The following is a 23,055-nucleotide window of genomic DNA, read 5'->3' on the forward strand; positions in this document are numbered from 1 at the left end:
CTGCAGTCATAAGTGCTATGTTGGTTTTATTTATTTTTTTGTTTTTAGTTAAATGTGTTACGTTATGGTATTTATTTAGTTATAAGAAGTGAAGAGTTTTTCAATTCGTCGTAATGTGATTAATTCTGTATATTTTTTGGTCTATCATGATTATATAAACATAAGTGTTTGTTTAGTAACAGTTCTTAAACATTCAGCTTTGTTAGCCTAACCGCATAAGCTTCACAGTGAAGCTGAGGCAATACTTGGTAATGTCTAGTTGCTCAAACAATGTATCTTTTGTCACAAAGATAGAAGAACCCCCATAAGGAGAATGGCTACAGTAAAAGGAAGCTAAGCCTTTAGGTACCGGTACAAAGAGTTAAATTTTTTCTATCAGGAGCCAATTCTCATTTTCATAGATAACATGAGTAGAGTAGTTTTCATTTAAAATAATTTCCAGTTCACACAGTTTATTATGTAGCCTCGACTGCATGTTAATCATTTGAATACTCAATAGATAGGCATTTGTACTGACATTAGACCTACCCAAATGTAGGCTAGGCCTAGGAGTAGACTCACCTTCTAGGTTCGTTCATAAGATTATCTTATATCTAATAGATTGAACATTACAACGATAATTACTAAGACATTATTCAGATAGGCCTAGGGTACGTTGCTTTGTGTTCGTGGAGAGACGTTTCCCAATGGAGACTCGGTGCCAGGTGGGGGAGGTTGTTCATCATGTGTACTCACTGGACACTCGTACTCCTTTGCAGCAACAGTCTCAGCTATGTTATAGGCAAGCCACTTCAAGTTGTTAAGATGGAGACCTTGGCAAGTATGCAAATGTCTTTCAGCCTTGTTAGCCTCCACAAAATAGGCATTGCTGTGTTTTTGACATAGTTCTTTCAGTCGTAGGTTGGTTCTTTATACTTCATTATTAAGGCATGACCAATTTGGTCTAAGTCATACCTCATAAATCTACTTATACACACAGTTTTTGCTTGACTTTTTCCTAGAAAGTAGATATTCCTTCAACACAGTCATCTGCTTCATTCTTAGCAACATCGTTTGTACCACAAATGATCACTAAAGCATCTTCCTCTTTCAGATTTTCACCCTCAATTTTTTTGTATTTAAATCTGATTTCTTCGACCACCTGGTCTAAGAAATCCTACTGTTTCATACTGCTTTTGGGATTTGTTTAGATGCCGAGCTAAATCTTTCCCAAGGCTGTCAGTGTAAACAAGTATTTTTCGTTAGAGGGCGTTTGACAAATTTGAGCATTTACAACATCATCTTCGAAAGCCTCATCTTCCACGGCAAGTCTTTAGAAGCGATTATGGGTTCCAATATCTTCATGTACAATTGTGTTATGTATAAAGCTAATTGATGGTTGTGCTATAACATAAGATTTATTCCTAATTCTTTTTACTATTGTTTTTTAATTACTTACATTACTTTCAGAAAGTGGTGATGCTCGGCGGAGTGTTGGTGCAAGGCCCTAATGAAGCCACACATCTGGTGATGGTAGGGATGGGAATAACAGTCAAGTTGTACGAGAGTGTTACCACTTGCAAGCACATTGTCAACCTGCAATGGGTCACTGACAGCTTTGCTCGCTCACAATTTGTTGGTAATGAACCATATCCATTTAGCCCCGTACAAAATTATACCCTAGTAAAACCAGAACTGAAAAAGAGCTGCTCTGAATTTAATGATGACAACATCGAGTAATTACAAAGTCAGATGATTTTTCACCCTAACATTGCTTGGATACTTTCCTGGTGATTCATTTACTTGTATAGAGTAATTGATAAAATTATAAAGTTTTCCTAGCCAAAAGACTGATACCAGTGAGACCTGACTATAAATGACCCACCTTATACAATTATAATATAGTGCCTCATATTAAATTGGAAAAAAATTATAAATTTGCCCTCTGACTATAGAACTTAGTTTATATATATATGTGTTAAATAGATACATATTTATCTTGTATGTGAAAGAAAGGCTGCACATTCTTATATACAACTAAATTGAGAACACTAGTAACAATAAATTAATTGCATTTTTAAGTCATGATGTATATCCATTATGAGTGGAAGAAATCTAAAAATCAAACATTTTCCTTTTCCAGATGAGTCTCCTTACATTTACTCAAACCCTGAATTGGAAAAGCAATACAATTTCAAGTTGGCCCATACACTCTCCATGCCCAACCGACGAAATCTCTTCAAAGGCAAGAAGTTTTTCTTGTCTCCTTGTGTGATACCAGGACGCAATGCCCTAAGAGGAATGATTGAGTATGCTGGAGGCAGCGTAGATCGACAACGACGCTCCCTCAAGTTCATGCTAGATATGGAACCCCTTTCATACTTTGTTATCGCAGTGCCCAAAGACTATCATCTGGTCGCAGATGTGCTTCGTTCTAATTTAGGTAACACAGTTAATATTTAATTTTTTACAGTTATCACTAGTTATTCAACTATTCATCAGCCAACAATAATCCTCCGATAGTAATGATTCCTGGACTGATGATCTCTTTCATTTATTAAATTTATTATTATGTCCTCTTAATAACGCAGTGGCATTTTTTGGGTAATTGGATTGTGTGAAGATATAAAGCATCTTGAAGTAGATTTTAATGCTGATCCTAGGGAAATCATGTTGAATGTTATTTCACACCATCTTCTCCCATATCGTGCCAGATTAGAAAGAGTGTACTATTTATAGAATTTGTGATTTATTAAAATATCTTATCTGATTATGTACATTTTACAGGAGTTTATCCTGGAGAGTTTGTCCTAACTTGCCTTCTTCGTCAAAGCATTGAGCATGAAGCAGCCACAATGGTGGTCAAGAGGAACAATAAACAAGGTAACCTGACTGCAGTTGGTCATCAGTTTTCTAGCCATGCACGTGCTTAAATGTTTTTGTGTTGTATATGTACCTACTACTTATTAGGAATTAACACAATGAAATTGAAGAAATCTGGTAAAAAATGTAAATACCACAGTACTTTAATTTAGTATACCACTACACACCTGACGATGGAGTAATCTCCGAAATAGTTGTAGTGCTATAACAAAATCAGGATTGTGAAGACAGTAAGTAACCTATAGTAGTGATGGTTGGATCCAGATATCGGACTAACGGATCCGCCGGATCTGAGCTAGAACCGACGTTCGATCGGATCCACAAAAAATCGGATCTTAGGCTGGATCCGAGTTTTTTTTTCAAATTTTCAAATTGTAGTTTATTTTTTATTTTTCAAATTTTAAAAGTTGTTTGGATTTTATTGGATATCTGCAGTTTGTAAGAAGTTGCTGGTACTGTTTGCACGTTGTCAGGTGTAGGGAGATTTTGTTGTTTGTTGTTGCTTATGTCAAGTGGAGGAAAGCATTTCAGGCAGCTTGATGTTATTACATTTTTCCACATGTAATGTATCAAGTAGTATATGTCAGTTGTATACTCCTTGGTGTTTACTATATTCATGAGGCCGTGGTCCCCACCACTACTATTTTAACTAATGAACTAACAATGAATAAATTCTTCCATGTTGAACCATCACAAGATGCACTTATAATTATTTTACCTACCATGTTGAAGGTGATAACTATATAAGGTATATAAAGGAAATATACAATCGTGTAGCCTATAAAAGAAATAGGCATACACGATAGTTGGCGACGAAGAAAATTAAGGAAGAAATAAGTAATACCCCCACAGCAGCAAACCTGCAGTCTAAGCGCATTTCAACTTGTCTGATTACATTTTTACTAAAATATTTCTATAAATAAGACATTTGCATTCCCAATTTAAATAACATTAGATTTAACGAGTGCTTAGACTTGCTTCTACAGGGAAGGAAAAAGGTTTTTTTGACAATAGATTAATAGTAAAGATGAAAAAAATAAATTTGCCAAATTTTATCAACATACGAGTATATCCATAAACAAGTAATGAAATGAAATGAAATCTTTATTCGTCACATAAGTTTACAAGATTGTGATTTACACATATAAACATATGCCATGTCAATACTACTTAATACCTTATGCTAAATTCTTTGTTTTTATCAATCCATAAAACCTAAAGCTAAGTTTTTATAAAATCATCTAGGGAATAAGGACACAAGAGAATGAGATAAGATTTTAATTTTCTTTTAAAGGATGGCATATTTTCTTCAGTTTTAATTTGATCTGGGAGGTTATTGTAAATTTTCCTACCCATGTACCATGGCGATCCTTCATACAGAGCTGTTCTATGCACAGGATATTGAAGATCATTCCTGTGTCGGGTGTTATATTGATGAGTGTAATTTTTTAAACATAAATTCCTTATAATTTCTTTTTACAAAGATGCACAGTTGAAAAATATAAACTGCATAAATTGTCAAGAGTTTCATCTGAATAAAAAGGGGGCGGCAAGAGGAACATGGTCTGGTATCAGCTAAAATTCTAACGGCAATTTTTTGTAAGATAAAAATATTCTTGGTAATGGGGGAGCTGCCCCATGAGATAATACCATAGGAAGACCTAGCAAGAGCTGCATGCAAACCCGAAGACTTATAAACCACCCTTAGACCAAACAGTGCTTTTGCTAGAGACAAGCTAAGAGTTTGTATTTGATGATCAGACCATTTTAGATTCCTAATCCACCTAGATACCTAATCTACAACTGTTTTCACTTTCTCCTTAAGAATAACTTGGGAATTTTTAATTACACTTTTTCCCAATTTTCTCCATGACCGTTAGGCATATAAGAACGCTTTAATATACTACTTTGCTCTACAAAATGGTTTAGAAAGAAATAGCATTTTTTTTTGTTTTTAGGTTCAAAAATGGGAAAAAACCTATTTACCCCATATAACCTCCCATAACCCCCTGTTCCCATGGCCCAATTATGCTGGTTCGTGAACTTGTTCGAATAAACGTAGGTCTTCACGTTTGTACCAAATTTCATCAAAATCTGATCATTTTTGCTCAAGTTATCGTGCTAACGGACACATACACAGAAAACAAAAGGTTTTATCTCTTGAGATCTATTGCAGGGCAAAAATTTAAGAGTTATTTTCAGAGTTTGGTTTACATATTTAGTTTTGGCTGTATGCAATCTATTTACCGACCGATTTTAATAAATTATACTCTAAAAGCTACACAATTACATGAAATATAGAACAATAAATCATATTTCTACAATATCTCCCATTTATTTTCCATACTAAGAGTTACCCATGTTGGAAAACATCTAGACTCGTAACCATTAAAACTGTAATATTTCTTTAAATTTATGATATGAATGAGTTAAGCTTAACCCTTATTTGCTTCAAATAATGTTTCAAACGTAAATAGTCATAAAATATAAAAATTGCAATAGAAATTGATGAATAAAATACTGAAAATTACAGTAAAATTTGACAATTAACAATTTTTTTACAGTTAACTTTTTAAAAATTTTGAAATTGAAAGTACATGTAACAGTCTCAAAGTGTCAAGAGCCAGGAAATTTAAGTATCTGTGACTTATATATAACCATTCATTTCATAGTACGATATTTAAAAGCGTTTGGCAAATTTTAACCCTTTCAAGCACAAAAAAAATTTATGACCTCTTATTAATAGATAAATATGACCTTTAAAGATTGAAATTGTGTATAATCTGCTCTTAAATGATTTAAAGTATAGGAAAATATCCCTTGAACGAACACCATTCATGATCTATTTGGAACTTTAACAAAGTATTTCTAACGCTGGACTGCGATTTTAGCTACATTTCATGTCTAAATGTCAGGCCTTGAAGTGAACTGATGATTGTTTTCAATTGTTAACCGCATATTTGGGTTGGGCTGGTTTAATTGAAGCAGTGTACATTTAAAAAATTATGATAAGGGACTACATTCATTTTATTGAGACACTTAAAGCCGTTCATCATACTTATGTGGAGTCTGTATTAAGATATGGTATCATTTTAATTTTACAGGTTCAAGCTACTGGCATAAAATCTATACTCAGGTTACAAAAACGGATTATTCACATTATCATAATCCCTCATCCACACAGTTCTTGTAAGAAACATTTCAAAATTTAAAAACTTAGACAGGGTTGTATATTCTAGAATTATTAAATTAGATAAATTCAGTTAAAAATGAGCTACCAGAAACGATACATTTTAACCACAGGTATGAAACCTGAAATGAAAATATTTTTAGACTCCCCAGACAGTGTTTGACTTTATATAAAAAAGTCTATTGTATGCTGGCTACCAGTAGAATAAATACAGCTTACTCTGTATACTCATCATGATTGTTGTTGTTGTAGGACGGTGAGTGATGTGGGAGCCCTGGCCGGGCAGCAGACCTCAGTGTGCCTTTCCGCTCCCCTGGCCTTCAGTATAATTACTGCATCAACCAGTGTCTACATCCCGAGTACTAATTAAAAATGTTTTTACCGAACCCTTAATGAGACATTATGTTAAACTTTCATAAGAAACAATTTTCTCAAGAAATAAAGTTAAGTTTTAGTTGTTTATTACATTTCATTAATGAATAGACTCTTATTTAATGAACTATGAAGAGCCAAAGATAGTCAATCCATGTTATTTTTCATTCCACCATATCTCAGTTTAGTGTCAATTTTCATAATGGTGGACTGTATTTTTTTTACATTTTGTACCTTGATCCACAGTTATGCCTTTGTGACTTTATGAGTTAGTGTAATTTCAGTTGAATATGTACTCATATCTCAATAAGAAGGTACGGTGTAAGTGTGTGGAGTCAAAAAAGGTGTTATTTTAGTTCCAGGATTGACTTAACTATTGTCAGACAATGTTAGGTTTTCAATACTTTCTGTTAGACAAACTTTTTTTGTATTTTTTTATGGTTCAAAGTACAGTAGTGCCTTTGTAGTTTTATAAACATTTTACACCAGACCTCACAATACTCAAAATGCTAGTAATAGAAAATTTATAGAATTTTTTGGCAAGCCATGGTTTATTTTGAAACATGTTCAATTACCTTTTAAATTTATGAGGAAGTATTTAAGTTTATCCTCCCAGATAGCTTAAACATAATGTAATTGTCTGTTCATTCATAAAAATGTATTGTAATTAACTAATTTTACTATGCAAAAAATAAATTTCTACAACAGTACTCTAGTTATGCAATAAACTAAGACACTTTATTTCCGGATAATCTGTATTGCACATCCAGATAAGTTTGAGTTTGCATATTTAAGATTTGTTTGTTCTAAATAAATAGTTTGTAAAAAAATAATATTTTCCATTTGATATTTCTTCTGTTTTAACTTAAGTTTCAGTACAACATAATTAAACAAACGTGTTCAAACTACCATCAACTTTAAGTTTTTTTGTTTTATGGATTTAGTTTGAGGTTTTTTTTACCCTTTTATAATTTTATGTTACAACTTGCTACTGTTTATCACATTGTAACTGGGAGGATTTATTGGTTTAAGATGACTGCTTCCTCATATTATGTTTTCTATTTGAGTTTCTGTTATTTTGAGTTAAGAAGGTAATTCAAGTTTTATTACTTCATTTTTACCAGAGGACTTTTAAGTTTTTTTTCTTACACTGTACAATGAGTTAATCTAGTTATTCAATTTGTATTACTTCATTTTTACCAGGGAGGTCTTTTAAATTTTGTTCCAAATTATAATACGTCAGTATACTGCTTAAGACTGTTTATTCGTGAAGTTTAGTCTTAAAGAAAAAAAACCCAAATTTGAAATAACTAGTACAAAATAATACAAATTGAACTAGTTTTGTTATGGAAACAACATTTCCTCATGTGATAATTGTTAATAGTAGTTATAAGCTTTTGTAAATTTTGATTTCATTTGTGAATACAGTCTTTTGTTAAAGCTGGTGTTAAATTATTATTTATAAACCTTGATTCCACCATAAATTTAATCCAAATCCTTAGTATTGAAAAACAATAGTTTTGTGTTGTTTTCTATTCCAGACGTGTCAAAATTATGATATAATTAACTAAAATGGCAGTAAAAACCAAACTCTTCTGGTTTATATGTGGTATTATTTTTATTCACTCGCCGCTATTCAAAAATTATCCCAATAGTTAACAGCTTTTTCACATTGGTTCTGGTTCTATTATAAAAGTGTAAGACTAGATACTTTCAACAGTGAGTATCACTTCATCTTTATGTTTATTTTTTATATTGGTGTTTTTTTTATTCACAATCTTTGAATGAGCTATGCATTAAAGTTGTCTGAAAGTAGCTGTGAAAATAAACCTAATAATTATGCATAAGTAAACAAAAACATATCCTATACAGGCTAACATTGAAAAACCAGCAATTTACAAAAATATGGCTGATATTATGGACAGAGCAATATTTCATTTTAAGTGGTTGTAAGAGGTAGGTTTGTTATATGGACTACAAAGCCATTGATTGTGTTAAATACAAGTTTATTCAATAAAAACCCAAATCACTAAACCGGTTACAAACTTTAAGAAAACTATTTGACATTCTTTCAGTAGGCAGTGATGAGTTAGGTTAGGTTAGGAGATTAAGCAGTGACTCAGGATCAACGAAGATTGCTTCTGGGGCGAGCTCTAGTGGAGATGATAGGTCTTCCTCTAGAATTGGTAATGACTGGTACTCTGGAGCCTTGGTAGAGATGCATATGACCTTCTCTCCACTGTGCTTCTAGTCTCACATAAGTGCCTCCTGACATACAACAAATCATGATAACACTAAGTTAGTCCTGTTTGTCAATTGAGAGTGCTGAATGATTAGGCAAACCTTACACTGAAAGGCTCTCTTTCCGGGAGGAGGTCTCTCAGCGCAGTACCCGCCATGGAAGTCTCCAGCTTCACTTTCCAAGAATGAGGCTTGAGCTTGGAAAGAGAAGCTTCTCGTATTTCGACCCAAAGCTGTACAACGACCTCCCCTCTGGCCTCAAAAAATATGCCTTGTCATCCTTAGAGTTAAGATAAAAGAATTGTAAGCTGATGGTTGATTATTGTTATTTACATTGTCTTGTTTTTTGTTTTGTTATTGTTCTATTTATTTATTTGTTGGTTTAATTAGTGTTATTGATGAAAGTTGTTCTGAAAAGCAGCTTCACATTATGATATTTTTTTTGTACTGAGAAACGCTTGATGAATAAAGGCATATTTATTTATTTATTTATTTATTTATTCTTACTACATAAACTAGGTTATCAATAAAATAACAAGGAGTATTATTTTTAGAATCCACTTTTAAACAACAAACTTACCTAGAGGTGTGATATGAGGACCCCATTTTCCACGTAGTGACCCTCGCAAGTCCCCATGTCTTCGAGATAACAATCCCACCACAGTGCCTAGAGACCACTCCTCGTAATCTCGCAGACTATCTTGATTGTAACGGGTTGAATATCGAGCCAACCACTGGTTAGGCTGGTTAGGACTAAACCAGAAAACAATGCTGTGGTACCGTCTTAAATATAACATAACTATAAACTGTGACATACTGTTTGCCTAGCTATTAAAACTCTTCAATATTAGCAGTTGTTAATTATACGAATCAATGATTATATTATGATGACAAAAGTAGAACAAACTGCTATTTAATACAATACTTTTTTACAAAACGTTTTCTGTAGTTGACTGACTGAATGATAAGCGTTGTATAGGCAATATTAATGTAACATATTTGTGAAATCCAACAAAAAATTACCTTTAATTATACAACAAATCTATGAAATGTTTAGCTTCACTAAATTTGAAGTATGAACTATTTAAAAGTACATTTACTTGCTTCAAGGAAAGTATCTTGGGTTGAAGACTACAATTTTAAAGTTGAGGATTTTCTTTACTACTCTTCATACAAATTTAACCAAAAGTGTCAGTTTATCATTTAAATTTAAGCTGAATGATACTTACAGATCACATTTAAATATATATATACCTACTATAGCAGTGTTTCCCAACCGGTGTGCCGCGGCACACTGGTGTGCCAGTAGGCCTCTGTAGGAGTGCCGCGAAATTTTAAGTACCGGTAGTAAAAAAAATTGATCTCGTAATAGGCTAGGAGTTAAGGAAAGGCCAATTGGCTGATTAGGACAGTGTTGGGGAAGCTACTTTTAAAATGTAGCTAGCTACAACTACTGCTACATTTCCAAAAAAGTAGCTTAGCTACAGCTACAGCTACAGTTCCGAAAAAGTAGCTAGCTACAACTACAGCTACAACGAAATGTAGCTACAGCTACAATTTTAGCTACTTTTCCAAAGACGTTACTTTTTATTCCACGCACATTAGGTAAATGTAAAATTAATTGCAACTACATTTTTATTGAACAAACAACTACATTTTTATTGAACAAACATTTAAACAAAAAATGTCAGTATTGTATCATTGACTATATATACCTACAGGTATATATAGTCAATGATTGTATCTAACATTACTTGGAAAACAAATTATTCCTAGATTGTATGTAATTTGTTGGCATTATATACCTAACATTTCAACAACAGAACCAAACAGTTGGGTTTCCCATCATATTTAGCACTTATTTTTAAATATTGCATTATTTTTAAGCATCTTATATGTAAATTTCATTAGGTTGAAAGGACATACAACCAAACTATATTTTAAAAGCTCATTTTGTTTCTTTAATATAGATTCATTTATAGATGTTTTATATAAACAATTAAGACCTATAAAACTGTAAAACGATTAAAAAAAAAATACTTGTTTGTGTTACAGAGCCTAAGTTAGCCTACTGAAATTGGAGTTTATTGCCTTTCTTTACTTTTAATGTTAAAAACGACATCGCTATAACTTTTAACCATAGTAATAAGTTACTTGTTCTATGAATAACACTTGTTAATGTCAAGAAATCGTCTTTTATTGTCATTATGCATAGGGCAAATTGTGCTTCAACCTAGTTGGTACAGAAAACAGTATTCAGCAACTTATCCTGAAATCGGCTTTTAATTTAAACATGTGGAAATTTGTTAAATAAAAATAACATGTAGGCCTACTTGGCTTTGTAACAAGTTGGCTATAGTAGGCTTGTTCTTGCAAGCTAAGGACTAAACAGATATATTCCTAATAATTGAACTTGGAACTTGGTATTTGTCTTAAACCATAGCATAGCCTAAGAATAGTCCTATACAAGAGCTGTTAGCAGGAGCAAACTACCTATGCTATTTTTTCAATGTAAGTTTAATTTTATATGGAGATTTTTTCGTTACAATTATCATTTAGTCTAGGCATATCTTAAATCACATCAGGTAATTTCCTCTTTGTTAATTTAGTAAACCTTTGAAAAATCTTTGTAATCTAACCAAGGAAGGGCTTGTGATGATGAACCACAATCAACAGCTGAAGCAAAGGTTGATAGACCAGCTTTCTCATTATTTTAAGGTTTAGTGTTGGTTTCCATTAAAACCCAAGTTGAAACACTATCGATATAATAAAGAAACTAAATTGATTACTAATTTCCCTGTCAATCACTTGCAAGCATATCAATAGCTTCTCTTGTCACCGGTAACGTTTAAAAGTCGTCTGCATCTAGCGATTTTATTTTATCTGGCAGTAATCATAGAGTAGTAAATTAAGGAAATGAGAGCCAAAAATGTGGATAACACATTTAATGGCCTCCATGTCCACACAACGTTGTATAGGAAATGAAACGGCTGCAACCAGCTGTATGAAGCCAAGAAAGTAGGCCTAATTTAAAAAAAAAAAAAAAAAAAAATTATCGAGGTTTAAAGCTACAGTAGGCTACTCCAAATTAGTTGAAGATGCGGAAGCAGAATCAAAACTGAAGAAAACCAAAGTTAATATTGATATCTCATCTTTTTGGATTACTTTTCTAAAGGAGTATCCGTTGATTTCAAATAAGGCCATGAAAGCAATATTGCACTTTACTACTTCGTACATTTGGGAAGCTGCATTCTCATCAATGAACACAATCAAGACCAAAACCCGTTCTCAACTTAAGTCTTTGGAAGGCGATATGAGAGTCTGCTTGTCAACCATTCGTAAAAAAAACAGGTTTTACGGAGTAAGATGTAATTGAAAAAAGAGTTTTTTATGCACTTACTAAATGTAATTTTAAGCAACAATATTTTTGTAGACAAGTGTGCCGTGACTACAAACGTGTTCTAGTTAGTGTGCCCTGAACGGAAGAAGGTTGGGAAACACTGTACTATAGTCCAAGGGATAAGAAGACAACTTAAGAAGACCCCTGACGCCACACAAGCTGGTAAATGCAAGCTGATACAAAAATTCACATTTTCTCAAGAACAAAGGCAGTAACAAAGATAATTACAATAACTCAAGTTCTTGAACCTGGGATAGCAAAAAAAGAAGACATAATTTCTAATACTCTTGGTTTCCAGTTTAAATTTGGTATTTAAACATCCTGTAAAACTAATCTAAGTTGAGTTTTAATGCAATATCACCAGTTTAGAGCATTTATTTCCAAGTTTCAAATTGACAAACCCATTCATACGTTATATGCTAGCTACGGTGAATAAGGTACGATATAAATATGTGGCCAACTAAAGTAAAGGGTAAGTGCAATTTTTTCTGCCCCAAGTGCTTATCTTTGTGATTGAACCATACTTTATCGACGATAAAATTTTAACAGAAACATCCATCTACATCTACGAAACCATCATCCATTCCTTAACATCAAACAACAATAGAAGAGAAGACATACATTACCACACCACAAGAAGAAAACAACAATTTGACCTACCATACATTAGACTTAAAAAATCTAAAAACCATCCAAACTACAAAGGACTAAAATTTTTCAACCACCTCCCAGATCAGTTAAAAAATATTCAAAACACAAACGGCTTTAAAAATAAACTTAAAGACTTCTTCGTAACAAGACCCTACTACAAAATAAATTATTTCTTCGAGGCTGTTGATGACTGAAGATGATGTGAAGAACAGAAATAAATCCGGAGAAGCCCCCTTTCTTAAGGACAGCGGAGGCGAACACCCACAAGTAACAAGATTGAAGTGCGGGACACTGTGCGGTCTCACAGTTCTCACATGCCTAAGACTGGCTCTAGCATTGAAGGAATTAAAATATTTGGGAATAAGTCATGTCTTTTACTAAAAAAAATACATTTAAATAAATTATTGTTTGGTTCTAAATTTGTAAACATTTACTTATCAACCACTTATTTTGTAGGGAAAATGTATTAAAAAAATTAATAATATGTATAACAATTTAGTTTTGATTATAATTTTTGAGCTTACCAGTATACGAACATGGAGCAGTTTTTCTTGTTTGTATTTTGTACTGGAGAAGTACATAGTAGAGAATCTTCAGAATTATCCTCCCCTAAACTGGGAGATGAATCACGTTCAGTGTCTTCTGGGGAGGAAGTTGCATTCTCGCTTGAGCCTGAGACTTCGCTGTACACTTGCTGATTAGACACTCGAGGACAGCTTTCTACCCCTAAGCCCAGTTTCATATTAATGTTGCAAAGCATACACTCAAGTAAAGTGAGTTGATCTCCTTGAAAGAATAAAACTGGTGGTTGTTTATTTCTACAATGATAACTTTAAGTCATTGATAATAGCTTCTTTCCTTGGCTTTTTATTTTAGTAATGTTAATTTTGTTTGTCTAAAATTTACTTAGTTATACTCACAGTGTGCTTTACTCTTGGATTCTTTTGGTTTTTCCCAAATTCTGGAGATTAAAGCAGTTTTGTAGCATGATGGAGCTAATTCTAGTCCATGCCACCAGAGGGAAGTATTAGGCACACAGTCTTTGTTGTCTTCTATATTGCTACCATCTGTAAAAAGAAATTAATTTGTTTTATCTTTCCTATGTGTTTGTTCTATGTTCTTGCCAAAACTATACTTTAATAAATAAATTCAATTCTTTAAAAGCATAATTTCTTTATTCTAGATAGGAATACTATGCAGCCTATAGGTTTTATTCTTAGGAAATTTAACATGTTATCATTTGAAAATTTGTTTAGACACATTAAATTATATGTTGGATGTTTTGTCCATTTTAACGCGACTGTATGAATAAATAAGTGTCACTTAATTATTTTGACAACACTGTTCGTTAAATTCAGACTCGATACTTATCTTGAGTTAAAATACATTTTGCACATCCACCAGCAATTCTAGCAGGATCAGTATCAATGTACTTGATCAAATAAGTTGGATACTAGTAGAATGTTGAACCTTTCATTTAAAGGAAATTTAAAATTATATGAAAGAAGTGTGTGTATTTTAATTTACCTCTATTAGATCTAACTAAACGAGTGAGACGCTCTTGGAAGACGGTACGGGGAGGCTCTATAGCTATGAGATGCCGATGTGTCTGGAAGATTTTTTGAATGGCAAAACTTATGTTGGAGTCTACTATTGGAACATGGGAACGATAAGTGCATCCCTAGAAAACCAAGAAAAAAGTAAATCACTCACTATCTTCTGTATTGTTTTCTCTTAAACTTTTACATTTTAAAATTTTTATTAGTTGATTTGATATATTAGCTTCTTAATAATCAAAACAGTTACCATGTGTTGTATTTCTATTTTTATTATTGTATTTACTTTTGCCTTCACTCCTCCTATTTTACTCACATTTGTATTCTGGAGAACTTCAAACCGGTAAGCCCTTTCACCGCAGCATGGATATCTCCCTATAAATAAAAAGCATTTAATTACTATAGAGCTCTGTAGAATTTAATATGTAAAGCTTAAAACTGAGATGGCAGTTTGTAAGAATAAATAAATAATTTTTATGGGGCACTAAACACCATCCTACTAATAAAATACCCCCGTCACAACAAACCTGCAGGTAACCAGAAAGGCATCGGAATCCGATAGAAGGTAAATAAAACAATAACACATTTTTCAAATAGCTGAATTAGAAGCCAGCTCAAGTGTAAGATTTGATGTTTTTACTTTTAGTTGATTTCTATATTACCTATGGGAAATGACATTGTCCTGTGCTGCTCCATGATAAAAAACTGTGGTGAGTCGGGGTGGTAAGAGCACCAGTCGGTTTGTGATACTGGATAGTACAGGTGACAGACGTAGCACTGAAGCCAATGAGTATGTCCCCAGAGTCGCCAATAGACGCTACGCCAACAGCCCAGTTCTGCTCGAACCTGCCGTATCCACTCTGTTACACTCCAATCTGGGTTCCTTTAAACAACCATATAGTCTGGATGCATGTTGAAAACTTTGTTATTTATTATTTTAATATCAACATTTATTGATTTACAAAACATATCCAGGTTGGAAGGTTGCACACCCCAACCGGTTGATGTGTCCATCCACCTGATAAACTTTAACAGTTTGCGTAAAATCTTCTTCAGAAAAGTGATCCTCCCTTGACAGAGTCACTTGAGACCTACACTTTAGAGTCCAACCAAAATTAACCACAGTCTCCTCTGACTTGAATCAAAATTGGGTCTCCTTCAGTAATGTTCAGATTAGGAAATAGTTTCTACTAGCCAGAAATGAAGAAAAATTGCATGACAAAAAAAGCAACACATTTTAGTAACTGTAAATGTTCATATATTGCTCTCGCAACCACGACAACACCTTAACCAGCTATCTTCAAATTATCAGCCAGGTGCTTGTGTGACAACGGTTACATTGTGATTGTCTTCTGCAACCATGAAAGTACCTGTGATTATCTACCCTGATTATCTACCTGAGCGGGATGGTGCGTTCATCTAACTACAAGATGATCTTGAAGGAGAACTTTAAGAACGCTGTTGAAGAATGGTCGCTCGGCCATAGGCTGTTGGCAATAGTTCAAAATTTTTGTTCCATACAAAATTCACGTACAATTCACAAACTTTTACCCGGTCATCAAAACATTTGTACAATTCATAGTTGGCTGGACAGATGTGTTCTTTGTTTTTCATTTAAATACAGAAACCTTTACCCAACAAATTGTTAAGTATCAGTGGGGCTCCGGTGTACAGTAACAATTTTAAAATGAAAAAAATAGATGAATACCTGACATGGACGCCTTGAATCTGACCCATGGAGTTGATACGGTTGCTCGAGGAACGGCAAGCAACGGATAAGCTGAGAGTCTGTGGAAGTAGCTTGTGACAGTAGGCACACTGAAACATGTATGCCAGTGAAGCAAAGTGACCTCTACGTTGATCAGGCTCTGGCTCTCCGAGGAATGTGATCAGCTTACAAAACAGTCTGGACTGAAGTTTGTCTCTTTTATCTCTTATTTCTTCTATTTCAACATTGGTGAACTGATTAGCCAACCTGTGAAGATCGCCAAAATGTTATGCACAGTAATCAAAGTATTGAAAAAAATACATTTTGGTTTTTGTTAGGTAAACTATGACTGTATAGACAAAATTACAATGTTGAAACTGCAAGACTATCCTAGGAATTAAAAAATCAATCTAAAAGAAACGAGGGATTTAACACATTGATGTTTGGTAAGAGAACATTGTTTGCTCAGTTTTTTATTTTTTTATTTTGTTATTCACGTACACAGGTAGCCAGCTTGTAGTGAGGGACTCCACCAAGTTTAAGATCCATACACTACCCACTAAAACCCTTGTAAGAAAAGAGTTTGTTTGCGTGCTGCAAAATATGAACTAGTCGCTACAGTTGAAAGACTTCTTAATCCACAAATACAAATTTTATGGCAAACCCCTCAAATCTCTAGAAGCTTATAAACATGTGTCAAACTTTAATATTAGAGGAGGGATGTGGAGGAAGAGAAAGATTTTAAGATGAATGGAACATGCACACAAATGTGTAGGCCTACTGCCTGAACTGTTATAGTGACAACATACTGAGATTTGAATGATCACAACCTCAATAATTAAGAATGCCAAGAAGTTACTTTAATTTATCTGTAAGCTTTAAAATGTAAAGTGGAAGATTCATCTTTATTTGTATGGTTATATTGTACTACCTAGTGATAATACTGTCATTCAAGCATGAGAGATTCGTTGCTTGTCGTAGGATTTCATTCATGTGCTCTTGACAGAACTGCAGGCAGTCATTCAACAAAGGATCCATCTGTAGGAATGCAGCTGAGACCAACACTGGTATCACATTTGCAGCATCTACATGAAACTTGGTATTTGTAAAATGAACATGTTATTTGTATAAATAAGTATGTGTCATATTAACTGCAAAAATAATTTGAAGTGAAAATGTAGATGAAGAATTTAGAGGAAAATGTTTAATTACTTGGCAATTTCGACCTTTTCAGCACATCATGGTCGGCCTCAGATTTGAACTAGTTTACTTGGCTGTGACAGGAGCTTCATGGAGAGCTTAACTTACAGGCAACTCTTGGACAGACTAACAGAGACCACACACACACAGTTTTAAGATTAAACAACTATAGCTAAATAAAACAAAACATTAACTTGCATAAATAATTTGGTTTTTGTTAATCAAAATAAAAAAAAAGAATTTCCATGCTGAGAATGTCAAGATAGTCCAAGAAATAATGTGCCAGAGATATTAAGATGAATGGCGTAAAATATTGATTTTTCAGTGAGTCAGATTGTATGTAGATATACATATGGTGAATAACTTAACTGTGCTACCATTGGTATCTCATAAACTATTAGATTTAGAGAGAACATTAAACGGAGAACTTCAACTATTTTTAATGAGATTAAAAAATATCTATTCCATGTTTCAAAAATGGACGCCATTTTCCAATATGGCGGCTAACTTTATAATGGACTTCATTTCCAAAACACGTCATCAGTCAAAATAAAATAATTATTTAAAAAGGGTACTTTGTTAACAACGTTTTTAATTTTAACAGTTTATATAATATTAATTCTCTTACGTACCAGTAAAAAAATGCTCAAATATGTCATAAAATACTGTTTCATATAACATTTGATGTCGAAAAGGAAGGTTTTTAGTTGACTATTTTTTTTAAATTAACCTTGAAATGTGTATCTCTTAGTGGGGGTTTACGTTTGAGGTTTTTGGGCTGTACCCACATAAAATACAACATTTCAGAGATTGAAACAAATATTTTTTGGTTCGAAACAGTCAACTTCATTGTAAGGATATCAAATTTTGATGATTCATCTAAAAAATATACATAAAAACCTCCGCTTATGCTGTTTAGCACTCTACATATTTTACTAATTATTAACTTATTAAAAAATTTATTAATTATTTATTTGTTAACATAAAGAACAATTACCTAACTGAGGTGCTAACTCTGGTCTAGAAGCGTCCTTCTTCACCCATCTCATAAGCCATTCAAATATCGTTATATCGCAGTGGACTGAGATGTCCATATCTTCAAGATTCTGACCTACAATTAGATTCCATAAATTAATAAGCAGAATAAAAAAGAACATAAATCAGTGTGTTTTACTCAAAACATAAGTGTTTTAGAACAATCGTTAATTTAAATATATTTTAAAATTTGTTTGACTTGTTTTCAACTCATTTAAACTCAATATTTATTTATCAAGGTTTTATTTATACCTTGATAAATAATTATTATTTACTCTCATTTAAAATATCATCCTGATTTTACTACTTGGTGTACTAGCCTTTCAATAACTTAATTTTGTCGCAAAGCTAGTATACATCATTCACAGTGCCAACCACTTCTTAAAGGAAAACCAAATTGAAAAGTAAGCAGAAGCAAAAGTCAAAAAGTATACATAGATTTAGCTTACCAGTTGTAACTTCTGCAAAGTAACCCATTTTTGAAACAAGTAGTTTTTGAGAGCATCTAAAATCTTTCTTTGTATTTTTAACCTCATCACACACATGTATTTCAACTTCGATGCTGAAACAGAATAAATGTATGATCAAATGACTTTGTTTGTTGGCTCTACAATATATTGAACTTGGCACACCACAAGGGGGGATTTTATATCCCATGTCTAAAAGTAATACATAATTGATTGTCTAGGTAGCCGAGTGGTTAGTGCTTGACTTCAAATCCTAAAGTTGCTTGTTCGAATCCAAGCGAGATCGTTTCCAGATCCACATGCCATTTGTTATTGGGTTATGAATTAATTATGCCATCTAACAAAAATATCGACGTTAAGCTAATAACAAGACCAGGGTTTGGACCGTTCCCTTTCAAAACATAAAAAATTCCACTGGCACACAAAAAATAAAAATAAAATAAAATGCTTAAATACATCTATTGGATTATTGAAAATTCCTACTGCACACAGTGTTAAAAATGAAATTGAGGGTTTATTGAATTAAAAAAAAGTAATTAAAAAGCAAAGAAACTTCCTAACAATCCATCTCTACCCTTTCAGAAGCTCCCACTTCTAGAACCCACCAAATGGTTTTAAGACAATGCGCCTGTGATTCTCATTGGAGGAAAAACACAGCACACGTTTACATTGTCTGGTATCTTATAGGCAAGGTAACATGTTTGTGCGTCGAAATTAGAGCCTACATGTAAATTCTAACCCTACTCATGTTCCTGTGAGGGCAAGTAAGATCCAGCTGCCAGCTTTTACCCCTATAGGATTGAAAAAATGTTTTTTTATAATGTATTTTTTTTACCGTCAGTCACTATGATTGCAGCCCGTGGGAGATGTTCACGATCTCGCCGCGGCCGCGGAATGACAGTGATGATATCACATAATTGCTGACCACGGGAGACATTCACTATTCAGCCGCGGCCGTGAGTGTCGATGATGATGTCCTCGTGACTGTGGCCCATGGGAGATGTTCCTGATTTCACTGCGGTCGCGGGTGACGGTGATGATGTCCTCAAGGTCACAACTTACGGGATATGATCACGATTTCGCCACGGTCGCGAGTGTCGAGTATGATGTTCCTTTTTTGCAGCCCGCGGAGGATGTTCATGATTTTGCCGCGGTCACGGATACCTATGATGACTTTGACTTGATTTAGGAGAGATGCCCACGATTTCAACCATGATCAAGGGTGTTGATGATGATGTCCCCTTGATGCATGGGAGATATTCACAATTACTTCCGCGATCTCAAGGAATTTCCACCACAGGGGGAGTGCCGCTAAAGTAATTTGGCCTAGGGCCGCAAGTAGCCTAAATCCGGCACTGTATACTGCCTCTTAACTATATGTGAAATTTTTTCTTTACGTGCATGATGGAGTGACATCGTACAGTGTACCGGTATGTATTATTATTTACTTAATTTTAACGCTTTCACAATTGCAGCGTATATATATTTCAAATGTTCTCAACACATAATATTTTTAAATATTTATTAGGAAAAATATACATATAAAATATGTATATTATAGATATTATACTTTTTTATCAATATATATTATGAATCTATTTTATATATTCAAAAATTATATTTAATTAATATTTTGCATTGCTATTTGGTAATAGTTTTAATATATATAAGTTAACTATTATTAAAGATATATTATTTATATATTTTATTCGAGGTTCTATCAAATACAACTTTGAATATATAAAATATTAATAAAATACATATTTGTGCTACTAGGGTAGTTGAGAGAAATTCACTCCCCCTCCTAGATTCCACCTGTAATAAAAATATAAAAAAAGAAAAGTAAAAATACACCCTTAAGTAGGTTGCATAGGCTAAAATGTAGATAAATGATCACTTCCTAGGAAATGGGGAGTTTCCTTTCCTATTTTAATGTAGTGTTAATGAAAAATTAGCAAGAGGAATAGTATAATTATTTTACCTTAAAACTCTTTGAGAACTTTTGAAACCATAATACTGGGCTACAATCGCTGGATTACTGTGCAGATCAACATTTTTGCCTGGTAATAAATTATTAAAATATTGAGTTTTACGTGAAAACTAAAACACTATCCTTATTTAACAGATAAGGCAGACACGCCACAAATAAACTTTGGCCCTTTTTTCCAGCAATAATCATATTTTTAACAACATTTTGGCAGTGATTTTCCCAGTACTTCCAAAAACTAATTTTAGTTTCTATATCCATACTTTTATATTTAAAAAAAATATTTTTATTTTATTTAAATCACAATACAGCCCAAAAGATATAGGTATGAGAGAGACACCCTTGGAAACAGCAATACAACACCGTGTAATTTAAGGCTTATTTGAACAAACACATTCATTAGGGTAGGTAATTTCGTATCATATGGAGGCCACTTATTTTAGCGAGCTGCGGCGGTTAGTTTAGGTTGGATTATCATAAATATGTTTGTAGCACACTTTTCTCGTTTCGTTGTGAATCGAACAATACCAGATGAGTCATAAAAAATGAATGATAACCCAACCTAACCTAGCCGCCGCAGTGCGCTGTATAAGGGTGACCTCCATATAATACGAAAGTACCTTCATTAGTTAAATGTCATAATCATATAAAGCAATTATTTAAAATAAGGAATACACACTTACTCATTTGTTGTATCTTTAGAATTTTCTGTAATCATGAAATTTGGCTTTTTGGAGTGATACACTGATATATTGTCTTTATTTTGGTTCACCGAGGATCCTGGCAGTTTATCATGATTATTTTTCTTCTCCACTGTCAGTGGTTTCTTCGGGGACAAAGTCCCACTTTGTTTGGGGATCACGTATGGTAAAACCGAGTCTAAGATACCTTCTTGTAAAACTTCGCTTAGTTTTCTTTTAACTAACCGCTCCACAATACTGACATCACCTCTACTTCTGCTTTTACTATCTGAACTATCTTTTTTCGCAAAGCTGCTTCTCCTTTTGTCCAACTTACTTTTTTCAGCTCTTCCGTTGCCATTATTGGTCAGACTCGCCGATCGTCCCCTCTTGTGTTTCTCACTTCTTTTCAAGTTTTGTTTCGGGATAGGTTTGCAATCATCTTCAACTTTTTCGGAGCTTTTGTCCAAAGATTGAATGTCATCATGTGATTTATCAGTAATTCCATTTTGTTTGGAAGAGAGGTTTACATCTGATTCTTCATAGTGAGAACTGTGATCATGCTCCTGGCTCTTCTTCTGACAATGTCTATCTGAACCCTCATTTGAGAAAATTGTTGACAAAAATATGCATGTACTCAACTGATTCCAATCAATTGTGTTTGATTTCTTAAACGTCTCCAAAGGGTAGTTTTCCAAAGCGTCATTTAGCCTGTACGCAGTGGCCAGGAAGTCCAAAAAGTTTTTCATGGATATATCTAACTGAGAGGATGAGCTCAAGCTGTGATGGTTGTGTGATGTGTGATGGTTGTTGGTTCCATCACTTGCAAGTTGGTGAACTGCCTCATCACTAGGTGATTTGTTCATTATCATAGAATATATATTCACTATAAAAAAGTTACATGGATTCCTTGTATCTAACATACCGTTGTTGGAATTTGATCTATTATATTGATTGAAACATCTATAACGGTTTTAACACTTTTACATTTATATAATTTAACCAGGCAGTATAGAGCAAAGGGGCTGATGAAAAATATAATTATAAATAAGTGATTTCTTGTTTATTTATTGTGCTACAATAAGAGTAATGTTTTAGAAAAATTCAAGTTGTTCAACTGATTTCCGAGGCTTTAAATTATTACCTAATATTATTATTGTAATTAGCAATTATTTTAGATTGGTGTTTTTTTCACTACACCTACGGTATGTCTTATACACAATGAGCAACTTGACATAGGCCTATGCAATTTTTGTCTAATTCTAATTTTCAGTTTTTAATATTATTTCATTTGAAGGTACATAACAAATCTATGAAGTTACCAAGAGTATATTGAAGAATTGCAATTACAATAAAGACACTTATAATGACTCAAAAATTTTGTAAATTTCAATATTTTACTTTAGGTTAAACAAACTTTCTCATTTTTTAAGTTTTTGAACTTTTTAACTGTCTTTAGCTCTTATTCATAATACTACTTTAATAAACAATGGACCTTCTGATTACTTTATTTGTGGGGGTAACTTGTTTTGTAATACTAAACTTGCCTAGTCCAAATGTTAAAAGTTATAATGAGTAAGTATAGATCATTAATTTTTTTTTTTTAATAGTTAGTTGGCATCAAAACCAATTTATCACTAGTATGCAACACATAGCTTGATCTAAGAATTACATTTCATTTCATTATCATGAAAATAGTGCATTTA

The 23,055-nt window shown here is 33.2% G+C and overlaps 2 protein-coding genes across 7 annotated transcripts in view; one reads left to right on the forward strand and one right to left on the reverse strand.

Moving 5' to 3' along the window:
* LOC128998481 (PAX-interacting protein 1) overlaps positions 1–7,846 on the forward strand; it is a 48,009-nt gene extending 40,163 nt beyond the window's left edge. For all 6 annotated transcript variants that reach the window (XM_054424625.1, XM_054424628.1, XM_054424629.1 and 3 more), the window contains 4 exons: positions 1,450–1,618; positions 2,123–2,422; positions 2,767–2,862; positions 6,305–7,846. In XM_054424625.1, coding sequence (XP_054280600.1) covers positions 1,450–1,618; positions 2,123–2,422; positions 2,767–2,862; positions 6,305–6,312 — 573 coding nt within the window. In that variant the 3' untranslated portion in view covers positions 6,313–7,846. The remainder of the gene's footprint in view (positions 1–1,449; positions 1,619–2,122; positions 2,423–2,766; positions 2,863–6,304) is intronic.
* Positions 7,847–8,423: 577 nt separating this feature from the next.
* On the reverse strand, positions 8,424–22,215 carry LOC128999071 (SANT and BTB domain regulator of class switch recombination-like). Its single transcript, XM_054425428.1, has 12 exons — positions 21,353–22,215; positions 18,665–18,777; positions 18,178–18,291; positions 16,912–17,065; positions 15,981–16,247; positions 14,935–15,155; positions 14,589–14,647; positions 14,244–14,397; positions 13,637–13,783; positions 13,241–13,442; positions 9,246–9,418; positions 8,424–8,692 (listed from the first exon to the last, which is right to left on the reverse strand). Exons 1-12 carry the CDS (start codon positions 22,213–22,215, stop codon positions 8,550–8,552), a joined length of 2,610 nt encoding a protein of 869 aa, XP_054281403.1. The 3' UTR covers positions 8,424–8,549.
* Positions 22,216–23,055: the final 840 nt, after the last annotated feature.

This window comes from Macrosteles quadrilineatus, unplaced genomic scaffold (assembly GCF_028750875.1).
Source record: "Macrosteles quadrilineatus isolate MER2022 unplaced genomic scaffold, UCM_ALF_1.0 Scaffold_7__1_contigs__length_78375512, whole genome shotgun sequence".
In the NCBI taxonomy this organism is placed as follows: Eukaryota; Metazoa; Arthropoda; class Insecta; order Hemiptera; family Cicadellidae; genus Macrosteles; species Macrosteles quadrilineatus.